Source organism: Siphateles boraxobius, unplaced genomic scaffold (assembly GCF_051911475.1).
Source record: "Siphateles boraxobius isolate OS27281-9 unplaced genomic scaffold, OSU_SipBor_1 31, whole genome shotgun sequence".
Lineage (NCBI taxonomy): Eukaryota > Metazoa > Chordata > Actinopteri > Cypriniformes > Leuciscidae > Siphateles > Siphateles boraxobius.
In genome coordinates, this window is record NW_027508931.1 from 4,535,348 (window position 1) to 4,556,191 (window position 20,844).

General features: G+C 39.4%; 1 protein-coding gene across 2 annotated transcripts in view; it reads right to left on the minus strand.

Annotated features, from left to right (window-relative positions):
* itpr2 (inositol 1,4,5-trisphosphate receptor, type 2) overlaps positions 1–20,844 on the minus strand; it is a 120,232-nt gene that overhangs the window by 58,024 nt on the left and 41,364 nt on the right. For both annotated transcript variants that reach the window (XM_077193408.1, XM_077193409.1), the window contains exons 35-37: positions 16,675–16,853; positions 12,247–12,389; positions 9,067–9,175 (exon numbers count right to left, since the gene is read on the minus strand). In XM_077193408.1, coding sequence (XP_077049523.1) covers positions 9,067–9,175; positions 12,247–12,389; positions 16,675–16,853 — 431 coding nt within the window. The remainder of the gene's footprint in view (positions 1–9,066; positions 9,176–12,246; positions 12,390–16,674; positions 16,854–20,844) is intronic.

A 20,844-nucleotide genomic window follows, 5' to 3' on the forward strand; every position in this document is an offset into this window, starting at 1 on the left:
ATCCAAATACTATATTCAAATAGAAAACGGTTTTAAACTGTAATAATATTTCACATTTTTAGATCAAATAAATGCAGCCTAACATGCCGTTTAAGTATAATAATATACCATTTTTAGAGGGTGCTAAAGTTATAATAAAGTTTGTGACAGATGAGGTGTATTACAACCAAAAAAATCCCTGCTAATTTAAGCCAAGGAAGTCATTTTATGTTTTAACCATTAAAGCAGTGTAAACATCGCCCACAACAAAAAAGGCCTTCAGAAAACTTAATTGGCACTGTAAAGTTAATAGACTGAAACCTTGCACTCTCATTTAAGGGCGGAAGGAGCTATAACTTTGGGTGTAACATATTTTTGGAAGAGAAAGAGAGAGAGAGAAAAATCCATACACCTAAAATCTCATCGGGCAGTCTAGACATGAACACCATGGCTACATCTTTTCAGAGTTGGGAACTGGTATAACAGAAACCGGGGAAGTGTGAAAGAATGAGTAAGAAAAAGACAGTAGTTTTATGGTGCCTTTGCATCCGTTTTGAAGCTTGAAAGCTTTCAAGTATGCAAAAGCACATGAAAGTAGGGTCGGAAATTAAAAATGAACCAAAAGCCCCCCAACTTCAAAATAAGGGGGTTAAAAAAACTGTTAAACTAAATCTATTACAATTGTCGCGATTTAAGTAAATGTGAAAATGGATGAAGAAGGTCGACTGCAGCATTACATTTAGATCTGTTCACCTTGCATCAGATTTCCTTTTGTGTTTTTGCATCATTGTGCACACTTGTTACTGTTGAGCTTATGAATGCAAAGGCCAATCAGAGTCACCGCTGTTCAGTGGACAAGCTCACTGGTTGAATTCTCTCATCATAAACAACAAAGTCCAGATACAGTGATTGTAACGTGAGTTTCGGCAAGAATGTATAACTCGAATTAGATGGACCGCTTTAGTAATGGGGAACAATTTTTGCTCACTCTCTGTATTTAATTTATCCCCAGTTTGAATACATTTTATACTAAAATAACCAATGTGAAGCCTTGATTTTTTTTTTTAATAGTTTATAGTATTCTAATTGACTGAAGTAATTGTTAAATTTAAGTATCTGACATAAAAGATAACACAGAAACATTAAAAAGGTATATATATATATATATATATATATATATATATATATATATATATATATATATATATATATATATATATTATAAAGGTAAAAAATGCCCTAGGAAATCAATTCCAGGAAGCAAATGCTGCCCCTTAATGGAAAAGTTAATTTCTGACCCTTATATGAAAGTAGTCCACATGACTTCTGAAACCAAAATGTCAATCATTATTCTCTTAATAGCTCAGTTCATTCGAGTGGAACAAATCATTCTTTTTAGCCGTATCTTTTCTTTGAAAGAGTTTATCTGGTTCACAAAACTGATCTGAAAGATCCGTTCACAATTGTTTCACTTTAAGAACATTTCAAGATCTTGCTGCATCTTGATCATAAGCTACACTGGCTTTGGTTCTGGCCACAAAACCCAACGCTACTCTCTAATATCAATCTCCCATTGCATTTAATCTTCTCACAGTGAAGACTCTTAACTCGGGGTTCCTGTAAGCATCCGCCCAGGCTAGTGGCCTGACCCCTCTGCGATTGGTCCAGACGTCTCTTATGACCCGCTCTCAGTGGCAGCAGTGTTCAATGTGGCTCTCCTCATAAACAGTGCCACTAGGAGCAAAACAAATTAGTCTTGCATGTGAGAGCAATTGGAGAGATTGCTGATTTGCAGGCAGGGCCAAGACAAACAGCAGGGACGTAAACAACCATTCCTGAAGATGACCGACCCTGGTGCCGTTCGGAAGCTGGGCATGTGATCGGCTAACATCATTAGGGGCACAGGATGTGTTTGTCAGATGCACTGTATGCCGTCAGCGCCTGACCCGTGGAAGCTTGGGCCTTGTTTTTGGACACACCCGAACCCTCGGAACCCACCAAAGTGAGCATTTACACACATATTAACACGGCATGTTACACAAACAGTACTCTATACATTCACAGATGCTTAGTCTCATGCACAATTAATCTGCTTGATGAATCCACTTCAAATTTATAAGCAAAGGACTGACAAACTGCCAACATTAATAACATCTGTTGCACAGCCTTCCATTGAGGCAGTTATAAAAGCACGTAGGATGGAGATATCAATTTGTTTTGGGTACCAAATGAGCACAAACCACTGAAGCACTTTATTAGGGTGTGAATCTCTATAAAGATTGAACCCCCTCAAAATCAAGCCAAAAATACATTTGTGTAGGTTTTTTCATTTCTAATTTACATTAATTCCCAAAAGTTGGATAACAAACAGATGAACTTTAAAATTTACAGATTTTATTAGCAAGACTGCATTCAGTTGATCTAAAGTGACAGTAAAGACATTTATAAAGATTTCTATTCATCAAAAAATCCTGATTGTTTTTTATCATGGTAGCAAAAAAACAACAACCTTTTTTAACATTGATAATAATCAGAAATGTTTCTTGAGCAGAAATTATTTCTGAAAGATCATGTGACTGAAAAATGGAGTAAGGATGCTGGAAATTCAGCTTTGCATCACAGGAATAAATTACTATTTAAAATGTAGAAAAATAGAAAACAGTTATTTTAAATCAGAATATTTTACTATATTTTCAATCAAATAAGTGCAGTCTATATATGTAGTCTGATAAGTAATCAGTTATGTCCTGTCAGTGAATAATAATGGTGGTATGGCAAGTAGGTTCAGACATTGCGTCCTAACCAAATTCCACTGGCCTTGCTCTGATAAATTTTCCATTTCTTAGACGATTTTATTAAAAAAATATATTCCCATGAGTAACAACTACGGTGTCTTCCAATGGTGTTTTTTGACTATGCAGCACAAACACACACCGATACATATGAATAAAGAACAAGATCTACTGTAAGCTGCTGAGTACATGCTGCTCTAAAGATAGTCCTTTCACTGAAGCTCACTGCTACTGCATTCTGTGGACCCCATGTGGACCATCTATAGGTGTGTTTTTCTGATTTTTAAAAGAAAAGGAGCTGTACAGCATGTACTGGCGTATTTCCATGGCGACCACACACCTCATACACCATGCTTGATGACTTATTTAAACGGGGTGGGTAGGGAAAAAAACACCATCCTCATAAATACAGAACACAAACTTGCAAACAGATTGAAAATTTTTCAACATGAGATAATATTTTAAAGATACACTCAGCTCTGAAATATAAAAATATGGCAGTAGAACACTAGCTAAAGTTCTTAGTATTTTTCGAATTAAATCTTTTTTCGAATTAAATGTTAGTGAAAAGTTGAATGGAAAATGTAATTTCTTACTCATTGTCACACTTTCATTTAGGGTCCAATTCTCACTATTGACTAACTATTAACTATGGCTTTTGCCTCAATAAACTCCTAATTACTGCTTATTAATAGTTAGTAAGGTAGTCGTTAAGTTTAGGTATTTGGTAGGATTAAGGCAGGGGTATTGCTAGACCCTTTTTACTGGGGCACGAGCCTTACACATTTCGCCTTGGTATCCTCGACTTGCAGTCCGACAATACGTCATTGCAGCTAAAAAGAGGTATCGCTGTGTTAATGAATAGTATGTGAATCCCGTTTTCCAGATCTAATTTGATTTGCACGGATTTGATCAATGACGTTAGCTTTATAACTGCTAAAAGAATGCTTGTTGATCTCTTCTAATTTAGCCAGGGGCACAGGAACTATTTTCACAGGTTTATAAACACAACACAATATTTATAAAGAAATCAGTCATTTTAAAATTAGTATACCTTCAGTAATGAATTTAACTTTAAATTGTAAGTGTGCTACAAACCTTTCCTCTTATTAATTTTTATTTTACATAGATTTCTTTCTCGAAACAGGATAGTATTGTTTGATTCCTCTTGGATCTGGATTGACACACACCAGGGTCTGAAATTAATGGGGGCTTGTGGCAAAAATGGCATCAAAATGAACAAAAATGTCCCCAAATTTCAATAATCAGTTCCTGGTTTTTACATTTATAACGATAGTTAAGCAACAGCAGGAGTGCTGATATATCCCTGAATTTATTGAAAATGTGATATTGAGATTATAGAACAGTTTGACAAACAATTAGTATTAAGTAACTTATATTTTACACACAGTAGTCTGTTTTTGTTCCTTCATGTTGCGCGTCTTCGAGCACCATGTTTTTTTCCTGAACGAATCAACGTTTCTGAATGAAATGATTTGAATTAATGATTCAATGAATCAATAAGATGTGACTTTCCGCTGTAAGCTAGAAATTTTCTACATTTCATACTTATTTTATTGTTTTATTCCTTTTAGTTAATTTTAATTTATTTAGATACATTTGATTTGGCCAAGTATCAAATAAAATGTAAACTTTCACTGATTAAGATAAGGTTGTTAGTAAGTGTTTAAAGTGGGAATAGTTTATAGTGAAAATTGGACCCTAAACTAAAGTGTTACCAAAGTTTCTTTATTATACATTTAAAAAAAAAAGTTTGGTTATTTTCAAATTTTGAATTCCAGACTTTTAATAGTGGTCTCAATCTTGAATGTCCCCAACTGTAGGTCCCAGTACAGAAGTTAAATGTGTTGCGAACACGTTTCGTATAGATTTTAAATGCCAACTGTACCAGCAGGAACGCCGCATCCTGCTTTATTTCATTGTAAGAACTATGAGAACAAGTCTGCTGGCATATGGCATTGGCGAGACCCAGGGGTTAAACGTGTGTGTGTGTGTGTGTGTGTGTGTCTATGTAGGCTTTGGTCTAAGAGCTCTGAATGCTCTGGTGGGATTTGTGTGTGGGCTGAAACAGTCGTATTTCATTGCAGTCATCAGGGAGACCTGTTAGCACGGAACTTGTGTATGAGCTGCGTTTTAGATAATGTACGTGTCCCACCCCCACTCCAGTGGTGTGTGTGTGTGCATCTGCATGTGTGTGAGGGGTTTAACCGTGTGAGGTTGGTAATCTGAAAAGCTGCTTTGCCTCCGGGCGGTAGTGTGAAACTTGGCTGGAGAGAGATACAGGCAGGATGAGAGAGTGAGAGAGAGAGTGAGAGAGAGAGTGAGTGAGAGAGGCATAGTCTGTTATGTAAAGGGGCTTTTCTTTCCTTTATCAACAAACAGGAGAGACCTGTACACACACACACACACACAAAGTTAGTCACCAAAGTCTGGCATGAGAGAGTTTACTTCAAGGGCACGCCTGACTCGTGAGGTACTCTATACAAACACACTCCAGAACAGGCCGCTGTTAATTTTTTGTAACAAGAGCTGGACGCAAAGTATTGAAAAAGAGGTAAAAGTATGTGCTATAGAATATAACTGGCCTGGATGTCTTACAGAGGGGTTTTTACATTTCCCCCCGAGCCACGAACACTCACACATCAATTTCTGCAAAAACATGATCCCTGTGTGGTGCCTCTATTATTGCCTTTTCCATGGAAATGGTCCTGGTCCTGGTGCTCGTGCTCGAGTTCGTCCAGAGGGATTTATGAACAGGACAGCGTTTTCATTGACGGAACTCCATATGTTAGAACACAACCTGCCAATGCAACATAGTAGAGTACATCCAAGTCTTTGTTTTGAGAACTTACTTGTTTGAACACCAAAAGGGCAACTCATATTCTGAGCTGAGTCTGCAAAGCGTCAAGATAGACGGCATTGATAGCGTTGGCAGAAAAACAAATCTGAGCTCTGAGTTGAACGTCGCGGGTTGTCATCTCATAATTATGGTAATTATGACGTAGCGTGAATGCAACATAAGCTTGCTGTTTTGGTTCAGGAGGAACTGTAAAAGCTGTTTGTTTGAAGCACTCTGTGACTGTGTGTCTACAACTATGCACATCCTCATGGACCAAGCTAATGATGTGTGATGTCTGCGTGAGCGAAGGTATGGAAATATATGTTGACATGCAGGTTGGACATCCTATCTTTACATGAAATGATTGGACAAAATTACTTTGGCCCCAATACTTCCACAGAAGATATACATAATTGTTTTTATATTTAGACGACTTCTAATATTGATAGCTATCAAAAGTGTTTATGAAAAACATTGCCTAGCTTGTATTATCATTGTGAGGGGAGTGCAAGTTTATGTTTTTTATTACGTGTACGAGGGCTCTTTTTTAAAATAAACACTGAAATATTCCATTAAAAAAGAAATGTCGCTTTTGATTTCATGGGGACTTTAAGTCTCTCTGGAACCACAAGTCTGAACGCAACTACAAATCCTTCTATAGTGTCGAAAACAGTATAGATGCACTGCGATTTTAAGCTTTGTTGTCAGTCTTCTCTGCTTTGACCGTTTGGCCATTACCACATATCTAAAACAACAGCAGAAAACAAGAGCACCTGCTTGACATTTTGAACATTGTGTGCTGCCACATGCTCACGTTCACGTTCATTCGAGAAAGAGAGAGAAGGGGAGAGAGAGAGAGAGAGAGAGAGAGAAAGGCCAATTATATGTTCATGAGTCATGACCTGCTGCTCAGCAACCAAATCACTAAGTCATTGGAGAGAGTGATAGAAAGAGATAAAAAGAGAATGGCTTCTAGCTAATACAAGCAAAATTCAACCAAAAAAAAAACAAAGACTTAGAGAAAAACACTGAGATAAACAAGTGGTAAATGAAGGGAGAGAACGAGTGAGTGAACAAGAGCGAGAACATGATGAGCCACGTGAGTTTGGCTCAGACACTGCAGGCCGGTTACGTAAACACCCCCCACTCTGTCGCCTCATGGACTCAGCAGACACCGCACCTCTCCAATCCCTCCGCCTGCTGCTGCGCCACGCTTTTTCTCTTCCCTCACATGGCTTCTCACATGCTCGCTCCCTCCCTTCTTCTTTCCCTTCGCTCACCCTCCTACTCTCTCTCTCTCTCCCCGGGAAGCCGGTGGTCTGTACCGAGCAGGCCTGCGTGAAACTGCAGCACCACTCTCAGGGCGGGAAGAACACGGCAAATCAGCTCAACCCCGTGGAGAACGAGCACTCCAAAATAAACAAACACATACTGACGTGGAACACACTATCGTTTTTGTGGTGGAGAGATGGAACAAATAGGAGTTGCTTTTAAACTTGACAAGTTCTGAATTGAGCTGGTTGATGGCACTATTGTCTTCTGTAGAGCTGCTTATAGCTGAATTGAACTTGTTTCATAATTAATGAACTTTTCAGTTATTGAACTGAACTGAACCAACACAGAACTGACTTGAGCTGAATAATGATACTATTGTATTTTTGAAGCTGCTTTACAGCACAGTTTGAATTGATCTTATATTTAATGAAATTTGCATCATTGACACTGTTATCTTGTTATTTATTACAGTAAAACAAACGGCATAATGGACTATACAAATAAAGTTGACAAGTCGTGTATGTTAAGTCAAGTCACCTTTATCTATGTAGTGCTTTATGCAATACAGATAGTTTCAAAACAGCTTTACAATGACAAACAGGAAAATAACAGAATTCAATTCTGCTATAAAACAGCTCAAAAAAGACAACAGTGTCATTATTCAGCTCAAGTCAGTTCAATGCGGATTTAGTTCAGTTTATGAAACATAATGAAACAAAGTTGAATCCGCTGAAATGTTACATTAAAGACATTCCACAACTAACTGTGATTGTCATAATGACTATGATGTCATAATGTTTATGATGCAACAGCTGGGAATACATCTGCTTTTCCAGTTCTTTATTCTGTCCTCTTCCTTATGTTTCTCTGGATCTCTCTTTCCCCATGTTCAAGGCTGCAGTCAGCTCTCTGCAGTATTGATTTGTGGTACTGGGTGATTTGGCTACCTGCTCCAACACTATGAGTGTGTCCTCATGTGCCTTTGCTTATGTAACAGCGCGGGACTCTTTCTCCGCTGAATGCTGATTAACTGTCTGGAGCTTTAGGACTCCCAGCATTCACCCTGCCACAGATGCCAACGACACTGCAGAGGCCCGAGAGCGCATATGCGCACGCACACACACTCTCTCGTGCTGTGGGAGGGGTCATCAGGTTCACAGTTCTTGGTTTTGGCACTAGCGCCTTCTTCTGGTGGTTGTTGGTACAGCAACAACAATCCCTAGAGGCATTATGACATCACAGGTGGCTGGTGCATATTTGATGTGTGCTACACAGCCCGAGCTGATCAGCTACTTGTTATTGTTAGTGTAAGGTTGCATTAGAAACCCATTTTTTCACTATTAGTCAAAAGTTTTTTTAATGTGTTTTTAATGTTTTTGGAAGAAGTCTATTCTAAATGTCTTTCACGTGTCCTTGCTGAACAAAAGTTTTTTTTTTTTAAGAACTTTCCTGAACAGCAAATCAACATAGAATGATTTCTGAAGGATCATGTGACACTGAAGACTGCTGGAAATTCAGCTTTGCCATCACAGGAATAAATTACACTTTAAAATGTATTAAAGGTGCTCTAAGGGATGTCATGCGTTTTTTAGGCCAAAACATTTTTTGTCACATACAGCAAACGTCTCATCACTATCCGCTAGCTTCCTGTCCCCTGAACACACTGTAAAAAAACGCGGTCTCTGCAGACACCCCAAGCTCCAAAAATGGCAACAAAAACAAACTGGGCTAACCCGCACCACGAAACATAACAAACCGTTCCAGCCAATAACCGACAAGAAGGGTTTGGGGGGTTAGTGCACAGATGAGGAGGAAGGAGAGTCTAGCTAGCCTCCATTTTGTTTGACAATACTTTAAACGTCAACAAGAAGTGACGTCACCCGACATCGCTTAGAGCACCTTTAAAAAAGAAAACAGTAATTTTAAATTGTAATACTATTTCCCAATTTTACTGTATTTTTCATCAAATAAATGCCTTGGTGAGCATAAGAGACTTCAAAAAACATTCATAATTATTCCAAACTTTTGACCGGCAGTGTGCATTTTATACTCTCTTTGAACAAGATGAGTCGTAATTTTGGTTCAAGACTGAGATAACTTATTCATTCATGAAGTAAAAGAGGGAAAATTAGGTTATGGAAATGTTCTCATCACACTTACCTTCTCCTTGAGTGTCTCCTTCCTATCCAGCATCTCTCGCAGAGTCTGCAGGATCTTAATGCACAACTTCTCCTCTTTCTCCATCAGTTTCTTGGTGTGTTTGATAAGCCTGCAAGAAAATATAGTATCATATTTAACAATAAATCAGGAATACCAAACTGGCCACCTGACCATCAACTACAAATGTTTTATAACTATGAATTTAACTGTAATAACTACATTTCAGTTTTCGACTCATTTGACCTCATACCTAGCATATTATTCTTCATGTTTAGTGGAGTAATAATGGCTAAGATTGTATTCGTAAATTTACCATGTAACAGCCCCATTAAATAACTATAAACATCACAAAATTTTATGTAATGGTCAGACATTATTTCTATGTGCATGGACTGAAAGTACACTACTGTTCAAAAGTTTTGAGTTGGTAAGATTTTGTATTGTTTTTGAAATAAGTCTCTTATCCTCACCAAGGCAGCATTTATTTGATAAAAAAAAAAGAATTAAGAAAATAAATATAAAAAACTTTCTTATTATTATTATCAATGTTGAAAACACTTGTGCTGCTTGATAGTTTTGTGGAAAAGTTTTTTTTGGTAACAATGTAGAAGTCTTTACAATCATTTTTGATAAATTGAATGCATCCTTGCTGAACATAAAATGTTAATATCTTTAAAAGATAAGATGAAATCTTTAGGGCTGGACCCGGATATTCGAATATTCGTTCGGTGTGTTGGTATTCGATTTGAAAATGTGACATTCGAATATTGTTTTTTTTTTTTTTTTTGCACACCTGGCATCCCCCTCGAAACGGCTCTCATTCGCGCTTGAATATGTTTTACACTCTAAAATCTGGTGAAATATAATACTTAACATATAACTTTGTTATATCTACTTAATAAATATATTTGCTTCTTCTTGGACTACTAAATGTGTTGCTGCAACGGGAGTATTCTCTGACTAGAGCGCAGAACAGCGGAGTTTGTATGGACAGAAGTGCATGCATGAGATTGTATTTTGGGTTAAGCTGCGTTGCTTTGACATTGTGGAATATAGAATAATAGAAACAAAATGTTTTATCCTTTTTACCCTTATCAATCTAAATCAATCTACAGCTAAATATAGGAGACTTTGAGATTTTACTGGGACGTCACGTTTATTTTACGTTTTTCTTTATTTAAATTTCGTTTTTCTTTATTTAAATTTCGTTTTTCTTTATTTAAATTTCGCTTTTCTATATTTAAATTTCGTTTTTATTTATTTAAATTTCGTTTTTATTTATTTAAATCTACCCTACTTTGTCAGTGAAAAAAATATTATAAGACTACCTTATTAAAAATATTGCTTAAGTTAAAAGACGTGTGTGTGTGTGTGTGCGTTTTATATCACTAGCGCAGTGTCCGTTCTCGGAGCATATATGCCCTGCATGCGTGAGGCGCGCCGCTTCTTTATTTAAATCTACCCTACTTTGTCAGTAATTTGTTAGTGAGAAAAATATTAGACTACCTTATTAAAAATATTGCTTAAGTTAAAATACCTGTGTGTGTGTGTGTGTGTGTGTGTGTGTGTGTGTGTGTGTGTGCGCGTGTGTGCGTGTGTGTGTGTGTGTGTGTGTGTGTGTGGCCTGGTAAAACCTACATTATGGGGACAAAATGTCCCCATAAGGATGGCAATATCTGAAATCCTTGTTCGTGTGGGGACATTTTTTGGTCCCCATGAGGAAAACAGCTTATAAATCATACTAGTGATGTTTTTTGAAAATGTAAAAATGCAGAAAGTTTTCTGTGATAGGTAGGTTTAGGGGTAGGGTTAGTGTAAGGGAATAGAATATACTGTTTGTACAGTATAAAAATCATTATGTCTATGGAAAGTCCCCATAAAACATGGAAACACTACACGTGTGTGTGTGTGTGTGTGTGTTATCACTAGCGCAGTGTCCGTTCTCGGAGCATATAAGCCCTGCATGCGTGAGGTGCGCCGCTTCTTTATTTAAATCTACCCTAGTTTGTCAGTAATTTGTTAGTGAGAAAAATATTAGACTACCTTATTAAAAATATTGCTTAAGTTAACAGACCTGTGTGTGTTTTATATCACTCGTGCAGTGTCCATTCTCGGAACATATAAGCTCTGCTCGCGTGAGGCGCACGCGCATCCGGCTCGCGCTGTTCTGTAGTTTATTAAAAGTTTATTAATTCTGAACGTGTCGCGTCTCGCCTGTCTATCTATATTGCACCAAATACGACACTGCACTCCCTTGTGAAGTCGTTTGGATGAACGGTTCTCGAAATAATCAAAATGCAACGGACAGACAGACATAGGCTATAGAGATTCCGAAGCTTCGAATATTCGATGTTCATTACTACCGAAGCTTCGAAGCTCAAAAAATGGTATTCGGACCAGCCCTAGAAATCTTACTGACCTCATACTTTTGAACAGTATTTACATAGTGTACATCAATCCACATACTTGATATCTGTCAATAAATCAATTCATTTGCAAGCCAGATTTGAGAAAAAACTATTAACACTTTAGGCACATAAAGGGGATGCACAGATATGAAAATGTTGCCCGATACCGATAATTCTTTATATTTGAAAGCCGATAACCGATATATTGGCCAATAAATCTAAATATAAAATGTTTTTGCACAACAAAATTCCATCAGTCACATAATTGTAATGAATATAACGCTTAAAAAAAAATCAGGACACAGTAAACATGTTTTATGTCTTAGCCGTGTAGACATATATAAGTGCACTTCAAACACAGACCTACTGTGATTTTGAGGTATATCTTGCTCAGACACAGATAATTGCTTATATAAGGCACTCGGAACCCCAGGCACATTCACAACAAATACATTTTATAGCTTATATATATGATGTTGCTGGTATACCACTCACAGCAGAAGCAGGTCTGACACATATCAAACATACAAATGTTTTCAATTCTACTTCATTACTTAATCCCATTTTTACAGGCAAAACATACAACAAACAATCAGTTGTTTAGTATGTTGCTGATGTAATGTTTGGAAATATAGCAGAAATTCTCATGGATATACAGTATGATACATACCTACACCTACGGCTATTTTTAACACTGTCTCTGGACCTGTTTAATATATTCATTATGGATGACGCACAGCCTTAATTTGTTTGATGTGGGTGTGTGTCTCACTTCGACATGAAGGCTCCATCCTCACTGCGGAGCTGAGCAGACTCTGGAAACAGCATCTCTGGGCTGTGCAGCACGTCTACTAATACAGAGAACTCGGCTTGTACCCGTGGACTAAACTGCTCCTCCAGATATGCAACGACTCCCTGAAACACATAAATCAAATCAAATCAAAAGTAGTAATCAATTTAAAACAAAAGCCTTTTTTCACATACACAAGTACTATTACTGTTATAATTAGCATGTTAGCACAGGGGTTTTCAATCGTTTGGATGCCATGGACCCCTAAATATGTAATTACTGTAATGTATTTATTTTACTCAATGTTTTATTTTATTCCATTTACTTAGTTTAATCTTATTTTGAATTTATTTATTTGATAATTTAGTTTGGGGACAAAATCTCACTATTAACTAGTTATTTATTAGCACATAATAATGCCTTATTCTGCATGACCATATTCTATATCCCTTATCCTTACCCCATACCTAAACTTAAGCTTTATAACAACTACCTTACTACCTGTTAATACGCAGGAAATTAGGAGTTTATTGAGGCTAAAGTCATAGTTAATAGTGAATATGTGTTCCGCAAACTAAAGTGTGACCATTTATTTATAGGGTGTGACGAGACACTTATCTCACAAGATAAGATGAGACACGAGATTGGGTTCACAAGAATGAGATGAGATTTTTGCACAATATTTTATAGAAATCCTCAATGACAAAATTCATGACAGGAAAAATTGTCTGCAGGTGCATTTTGAAATGTTTTAACTAAATCATCTTGTAATGAATGTCATATCAGTTCTACTTTATGAGTATGAATTATCAAATACATTGAAATACAACAATATACAAGCACTGTACAAGGTTTTACCACAAACTCAACTGACTGGCTTCTCTCAAGTATGATTTCACACGAGTCTCTTCAGACCTTACTGTAAATGAATTATGAGCTTCCAGAACTTCTGATTAAGGCTGTGTGTGACCTTCTTACGGAACTACTTTACACAAATTGAAAATAGAAATAAAAACAGTATAAATAACAGTTATTCTTAGTCTTATTAGTGCAAACAATACTTAAGTGCAAGTGCAACCATAATCATAGTAGGCCAACTCTCTCAGTATTCAAAGTGCAAACAGAGACCAGAGCCCAGAGCCACAACTACACCGTCCAGAGATAGGTTTGATATTGGAAGACGGCTATTGTATGCAGTCTAATTTGTGCGCATCAGGGAGTTTGTGTTTTACTTTCACTTTTAAATTTGTGATTGGCGTACTCCGTAGTGGTGCTGAGCAGGCGTTCTACAAGATAAAGGGCCATTCACACAGAACGCGTTTTTGCTTTGTAAAACGCGAGACGCTGGCAGTGGAATGGGGGAATTGATTTTAACTTGAGAGCCGCATTTTTAGAATGCTGTGTCATGCGTGAGATGCTGCAAAAGATGCAAGACGCGAGCGCAACGTAATACACATCCATCTAGCGCGTGTTTACATAGAAAAACAATGGAAAAGGACTGCATTGGAATTAAAAAAAACATTTGGTGTGAACCGCCCTAACCGACCTTTATTTAGGAAAAATTGTGTAATTTTTTTTTATTAGACATTTCCATAGACCCCCTAGGGTTAGCATATGAAAATGACTGGATCAATGTGGATGTGCAATGAGGTGTATTATACATTTTGTAAATAATAGCATTCAGGAATACCGCATGACTACAAGTCGCACCAGGTCAAAATTGCATTGTCGACAGAAAAAAATATCAGATAAGTCTCATTGATGTATAAGTCACGTGTTATTACTACAATCAGAATTAATACAATATATATATATATATATATATTGTCAGCGATGCAAAATCAGAATCAGAATCAGAAAGAGCTTTATTGCCAAGTGTGCTTGCACACACAAGGAATTTGTTTTGGTACTGAGGCTTCCAGTGGACATATACAAATACAAATACAACATGAAACATAATACTACAAATTATAAGAATAAAAAAAATAAAAATATAAATATATGAGAATAAAACTCAAAAAAAAAAAAAAAAATCTCAATATCTTTCAAATTGAATTGTCATGAATGCATACAGGCCAAAAGTTCTTTTTAAAACTATAAACTCAGTCCTTAATCCAGCCACTTGCTCAGCCCCTGTTGGCAATTCCAAGACCTGCATATAATTTTTAGGTTTCTTTGAACAGAAGATATTAGATATCAGATCTCACCTCTCCTTCTGACATGGCTGTTTCTCCCTTGATCTCTCCTTCTAGTAATTTTACTAGTTTTAAACCAGTGTCTCAATCTCAATTAAGAGCCTTAATCTCTAAAATGAAATTTACATGCTGTCAATCTGATGTACTGCCTAGCCGTTTGCTTAGAGAGGTATTAGACACTATTAGCCCTGCGCTTTTAACTATTGTAAACAGTTCTTTGTCTAGTGGGGTTTTTCCTGATACTTTTAAACATGCTTCTGTACCTTGCTAAAAAGATCTCACCTTGATCCATCTTTTCTTACAACCGGCCAATTTCTAAACTCCCATTTATTTCAAAGGTTTTGGAGAAAGCAGTGCTCTCACAGTTTACTACTTATTTAGATACTTTTAACATTTTGGATAAGTTCCAATCTGGTTTTAGAGCATTTCACAGTACAGAGTCAGCCTTGCTTAAAGTTACGAATGATCTATTGTTGTCTACTGATTCAGGGACATCTGTCATTCTGTTGCTACTAGATTTGAGTGCAGCTTTCGACACTATTGACCACGACATCCTCTTGAAACGACTTCAATATACAGTAGGGGTTCAAGGCACGGCATTGCAATGGTTCAACTCTTATTTAAAGGGTAGGACGCTTTCAGTAAATATCGGGTCGTTTCACCTACTGCACCCGTCCCTTATGGTGTTCCCCAGGGTTCTATTCTTAGCCTTTGTTGTTTTCCCTCTATATGCTCCCCCTGGGTTCCATTCTCCAGAAATATAGCATAAATTATCACTGCTATGCCGATGACCTACAACTTTACCTTCCAATCAAATTTGAAAACGATCTCTCTATACAACTCCTTCTCTCATGTCTTGATGAAGTGAAAATTTGGATGGCTAACAATTTACTGCAGTTAAACACCGAAAAAAATTGGTACTTTTGCTAGGCCCCACTGCACTCAATACAACTCTGACAAGTAGGTTAGGCTCCCTTAGTGATAGCTTACAACCTAGTGTAAAAAATCAAGGGGTTCAATTTTGATCCTTTACTACAATTTGACAAACAGGTGAACATGGTTGTAAAGAGTAGCTTCTTTCACCTCAGATCTGGTGCGAAGGTAAAACATTTTCTTTCTCAAAAAGATCTTGAAATTGTCATTCACGCACTAATCTCTTCTAGACTGGACTACTGTAATTCTTTGTATGTTGGTCTTCCTCAAAGCACTCTATCTCGGCTTCAGATGGTCCAAAATGCGGCAGCCAGATTGCTGAGAGGAACAAAAAAACGGGAGCATATCACTCCTGTTCTTGCTTCACTGCACTGGCTCCCTGTCAAATTCAGAGTTGATTTAAGTCGATATAAGGCCATACAAAAATCAGCCCCGGATTATATCTGTGAACTTATCCAGCCATATTCAACCTCTAGGTCATTAAGATCTTGTAACCAGCTTCTTTTATCAGTCCCTCGTTCACGTGGCAAATCCAAAGGCGACAGAGCTTTCGCGGTTGCTGCACCTAAACTTTGGAACAGCTTACCTTTTAATATCAGGGCCTCTCCATCACTCAACGTTTTTAAATCTAGTTTAAAGACTCATTTTTATACTCTTGCATTTGAGTGATGCTGTGTATGTTACACCGCGTATTTTGTATGTGTATGTAGAAATGTTCTTTTATTAGTCTATTATTATTAGTTTTTCTCTATTAACCTATTTGACCATCTGTAAAGCACTTTGGATCAACAAATGTTGTGTTTATGTTGTGCTCTATAAATAAATTGACTTAACTTGACTAAAAAAACCTTTATAAACATTATAAACACTATATCCCTCAATCCACAACAAATCTTTTCAATTTACCAGTATTCAGAATAGAACAGGAAAAAAAAGATAAAATATATAAATAAACATAAATCATGGCATTCCTTTCAAACAATATTTATTATAAACACAAAGTTTATAAACAAATGTGTTTAAAGCAGAAAAACAAACAAACTAATGGCATTTGGAAATGCGTTATACAAAATTCAAACCACATTTATCAAATGTTTGTACTTAGCATGTTTTGCGTGCTTGCTGTTAATCACATTAAGTTGCTTTGGAATATAAGTCGCAGCACGTTTCAGATGGTAAAATTATTCGGGTACATGATTCTGATTGGTCAGGTTGCCTTTAGAAAACAACACAGATGAGGGTGTTTTACCAGTGACCGTGTTTTATGTGAAGGTGACATTACCTGTAGTTTCTCAATGATCTTGTAATCATGGGCCCCAAAGGGCTCCTTGCGGGGACGGCCGCGGGTTGACAGCTTCCAGTCCTTCACTGCACGCTTCACCATGCTGGTGTGTGTCTTCAGCGACAGGGCGTTGACTTGACCGTCCAGGTCCACTGGAATGGGGATGGCCCGACTCTTGGCTGGGAAGGGTTAGGAGGAGGACAGTGTTTACAAATGTACACATTTACAGACTACAATACATTTGTAACCTCATTAAAAATGAATGAAAAAACCTTTATGCATTATCTGAGGGAAACACATGTTTAAAAAAACATGTGAAACATTAAAAATCTCAAAAACTGATAGCAAACACTTCTGTATTTTCCTAAGATTTTTTTGGGTACGTTTTATAGTATGCTTTTTAGATTATTTAAGGCAAGAGTACAATTTTGTGACCATATTTCCACAGATACATTTCTCATTCATACATTATTTATTTAGCTTTTTGTAAGCTGTACATGTCAAATTAAATGTTATTATCCTCACAAATACTGTACGAAAATTAGTATGTTGACAAAAGGTTTAGAAATATTGCAAGTGAAATAGTTAGACTTAACTATCCAGAATTAACTACTTAACCCAAGATGAAGTATGTAAAGTAAAATGGGAACAAGATAACTACTCGGTTACTCACGTAACCTCAGTTCCCTGAGTTAGGGAACGAGTATTGCGTAGCTATACGCAGTGGGGAAACTCCTTTTCCTCGATTTACTGAAGCCTTTATGTAAAGCGCATTTGCAGCTGCACAGCTAGAACATGAGCGTCTGGCTCGCTCATAGGCTGCGCTGCGGCAACTGCACATCCAATGGCGCAGGCGCCTCTGACGTGCAACCAATGAGATCACTCTGCGTCATACACGTCAGAGCCCGCCAAGGGGGCGTGACCTCAGTCTATAATAGTCCCCGAATTCGCCATTATAGCAGGTTTAACGACTGAAGCGACAACTTGCCATGTTACTATAGTGCGGCTGGCTACGCAATACTCGTTCCCTAACTCAGGGAACTGAGGTTACGTGAGTAACCGAGTAGTTCCCTTTCGAACGGTCACTTCGTATTGCGTAGCTATACGCAGTGGGGACGCCATGCAAAACGCCGCACTGAGTAACTGGCTGCCACTGCAACTCAGGCCCCTGAGCATACAGAACAAGCCATAACCGCATAATTATGTATAAATAGACCGAACACCGTCAGGTCTAAAATAGTACACATCAGTTAGAAATAACCCAACATACTACACCAATGAACCCAGACACTGTCGGGGTTATTGGTATATGAACATATAACCAGTCAAGTGGGTTTATATATGAAATTATAACCGGCCAAAGCAGGTTTTATATATGTATGGAATATAACCGGCAAAAGCGGGTTTTATATATGTCATATAACCGGCCAAAGCGGGTTTTATATATATGTAAATATAACCGGCAACAGCGGGTTTATGCATGAATACAACCAGCCAGCAGCGGGTTTTATATATATATGTGAATGTGATAGTGCACAGTAATATATGACAAGACCAGCCACCGACGGGTCTTAATCATACCGAAAGCACCTTCGCCTGCAGGGAAGGCACTTCCCTATTATAGAAACTCATAAATGTGGAAGGCGAGGACCAGCCGGCCGCATCACAAATATCACTAATGGGAATGCCAGATGACCAAGCCCATGACGAGACATACCTCTGGTCGTTTGGGCCTTGATACCTATAGGGCAAACTTGACCCGCTGCGGTATAAGCCATAGAAATAGCATCCACTATCCATCTAGACAGTCTTTGCTTAGTGACTGGATCCCCCTTGGATCTACCACCAAAGCAGACAAAAAGCTGTTCTGATTGTCTAAAAGACGCAGAAAGCTCCCGATAGATTCTCAGCGCTCAGACAGGGCAGAGAAGATTAACCTCTCCATCCTCTGCAGAAGGAGGGAGGGCTGATAATGTCACCACCTGTGCTCTGAACAGTGTTGAGAGCACTTTAGGAACGTAACCATGTCTGGGCTTGAGGATGACTCTGGAGTCATCTGGACCCAACTCCAAACATGCAGGGCTCACAGAGAGCGCCTGCAGATCTCCCACTCGTTTGATAGATGCCAACGCCATAAGGAGAGCGGTCTTCAGCGAGAGGGTTTTTAGATCAACCGATTGGAGCGGTTCGAAAGGCGGACCTTTCAGAGCCCCCAGGACCGTGGAGAGGTCCAGAGGCGGCACAGACGGAGGCCTGGAGGGGTTCATTCTCCTCGCACCTTTCAGGAATCTTACGACCAGGTCGTTTCTTCCCAGTGACTGGCCAGCCGTCAGAACATGATGTGCTGCTATGGCTGCCACATACACTTTGAGCGTGGACGGGGAGCAACCCGCGTCCAGCAGCTCCTGTAAGAATGAGCGAACCACTGATATCACACATGACTCTGGGTCAGCCTGATTTTTCGAGCACCAGCTGGAAAAACCTGACCATTTTGAAGCATACAGGCGCCGAGTCGACGGGGCCCTGGCTTCAGATATAGTGCTTAAAACCTTCTCAGGAAGGTCCTTGGGTACCCGTTGAGGGGCCAAACATGAAGGGCCCATAAATCGGGTCTCGGATGCCACAATGTCCCGTTCACCTGTGTGAGGAGGTCTTTCCTCAGTGGGACAGGCCATGGGATTGTGTCCGATAACTGAACTAGTTCCGGGAACCACGATCTGGTTTTCCAGAGAGGGGCCACCAGAAGGACTGGGCACCCGCTCTCTCTGACCCGTTTGATGACTTGTGGAATCATCGAGACGGGGGGGGGGGAGGCATAAAAGGGACGGTTGGGCCAGACATGGGCCAGCGCGTCCCTGTTCTTCGAGAAGAACAATTTGCAGTGGGTGTTGATTCTCGAGGCGAAAAGGTCGATTTCGGCCTCGCCAAACACCTTCCATATTAGACTGACCGTCTGTGGGTTCAGGGACCACTCGCCGAGGGGAGTGTTGTCCCATGAAAGCATATTCGCGCCCACATTCTGGACGCCCGGGATATGCGCTGCTCTCAGAGAGCTCAGGTTGGTTTGTGCCCATATAGAGGAGGTCTCTCGCCATCGCATGCAGGTTCCCTGACCTGATGCCCCCCTGGCGATTCATGTAGGCCACCACTGACGTATTGTCTGTGCGGACTAAGACGTAGTGACCTCTGAGGTTCGACAGAAATGCCTTCAGGGCCAACCCAACTGCTTTCATCTCCAGACAGTTGATATGTAAGCTCTGCTCCGTGCTCGACCAGAGGCCGGATGCAGGCATGCCCTCGTGCAGCGCTCCCCAACCCAGGTTGGACGCATCTGTAAGAACCACTTTCCTCCTGGAAATTGTTCCCATTGTCACCCCCTCGTGGTGCCAGTTCTGAGCCCGCCAGGGAATCAGGGTTCTTAAACAACCGTGATTCACCATAACGCGCAAGCTGCCTGACTGCCATGCATGAGTTGGCCCACAGCGTTTCAGCCGATGCTGCATCGGGCGCATGCGCAGTAATCCCATGCGGAGTACTGGCGATGCTGCTGCCATGAGACCAAGCAGTTTCTGAAATTTCTTCAGTGGCGCGCGCTCGCGCAATCTGAAAGTGCCTGCAAGCGCTCGCACCGAGAGCGCGCGCTCTGTGTGAGTCACGCTGTCATAGCTCTCGAGTCTAAAACTGTGCCCAGAAAGATCATGCTCTGGCTGGGGGTTAGTTTGCTTTTTGAAACATTGATTGTGAAACCCAGGCATTTTAGATGGCCGAGAATCAAATCCCTGTGAGCTAATAGCTCGATTCTCGACTGTGCCCCCACCAGCCAGTCGTCGAGATAATTTAACATGCGCACTCCCTGAAATCTCAGAGGCGAAAGCGCTGCATCCATACACTTCGTGAATGTACGGGGTGCCAACGATAGACCGATCGGCAGAACGGTGTATTGATAAGCCCGGCCCTCGAAGGCGAATCTCAAGAATGGCCTGTGACGAGGATTTATTTGAATGTGAAAGTAAGCATCTTTCAGATCCATTGTGACAAACCAATCCCCCGGGCGCACTTGCGCGAGGATATGTTTGATAGTTAACAATTTGAACAGCCGTCTCATGAGAGCTTTGTTCAAATGTCTCAAATCTAGAATGGGTCTGAGACCGCCGTCTTTTTTCGGAATCA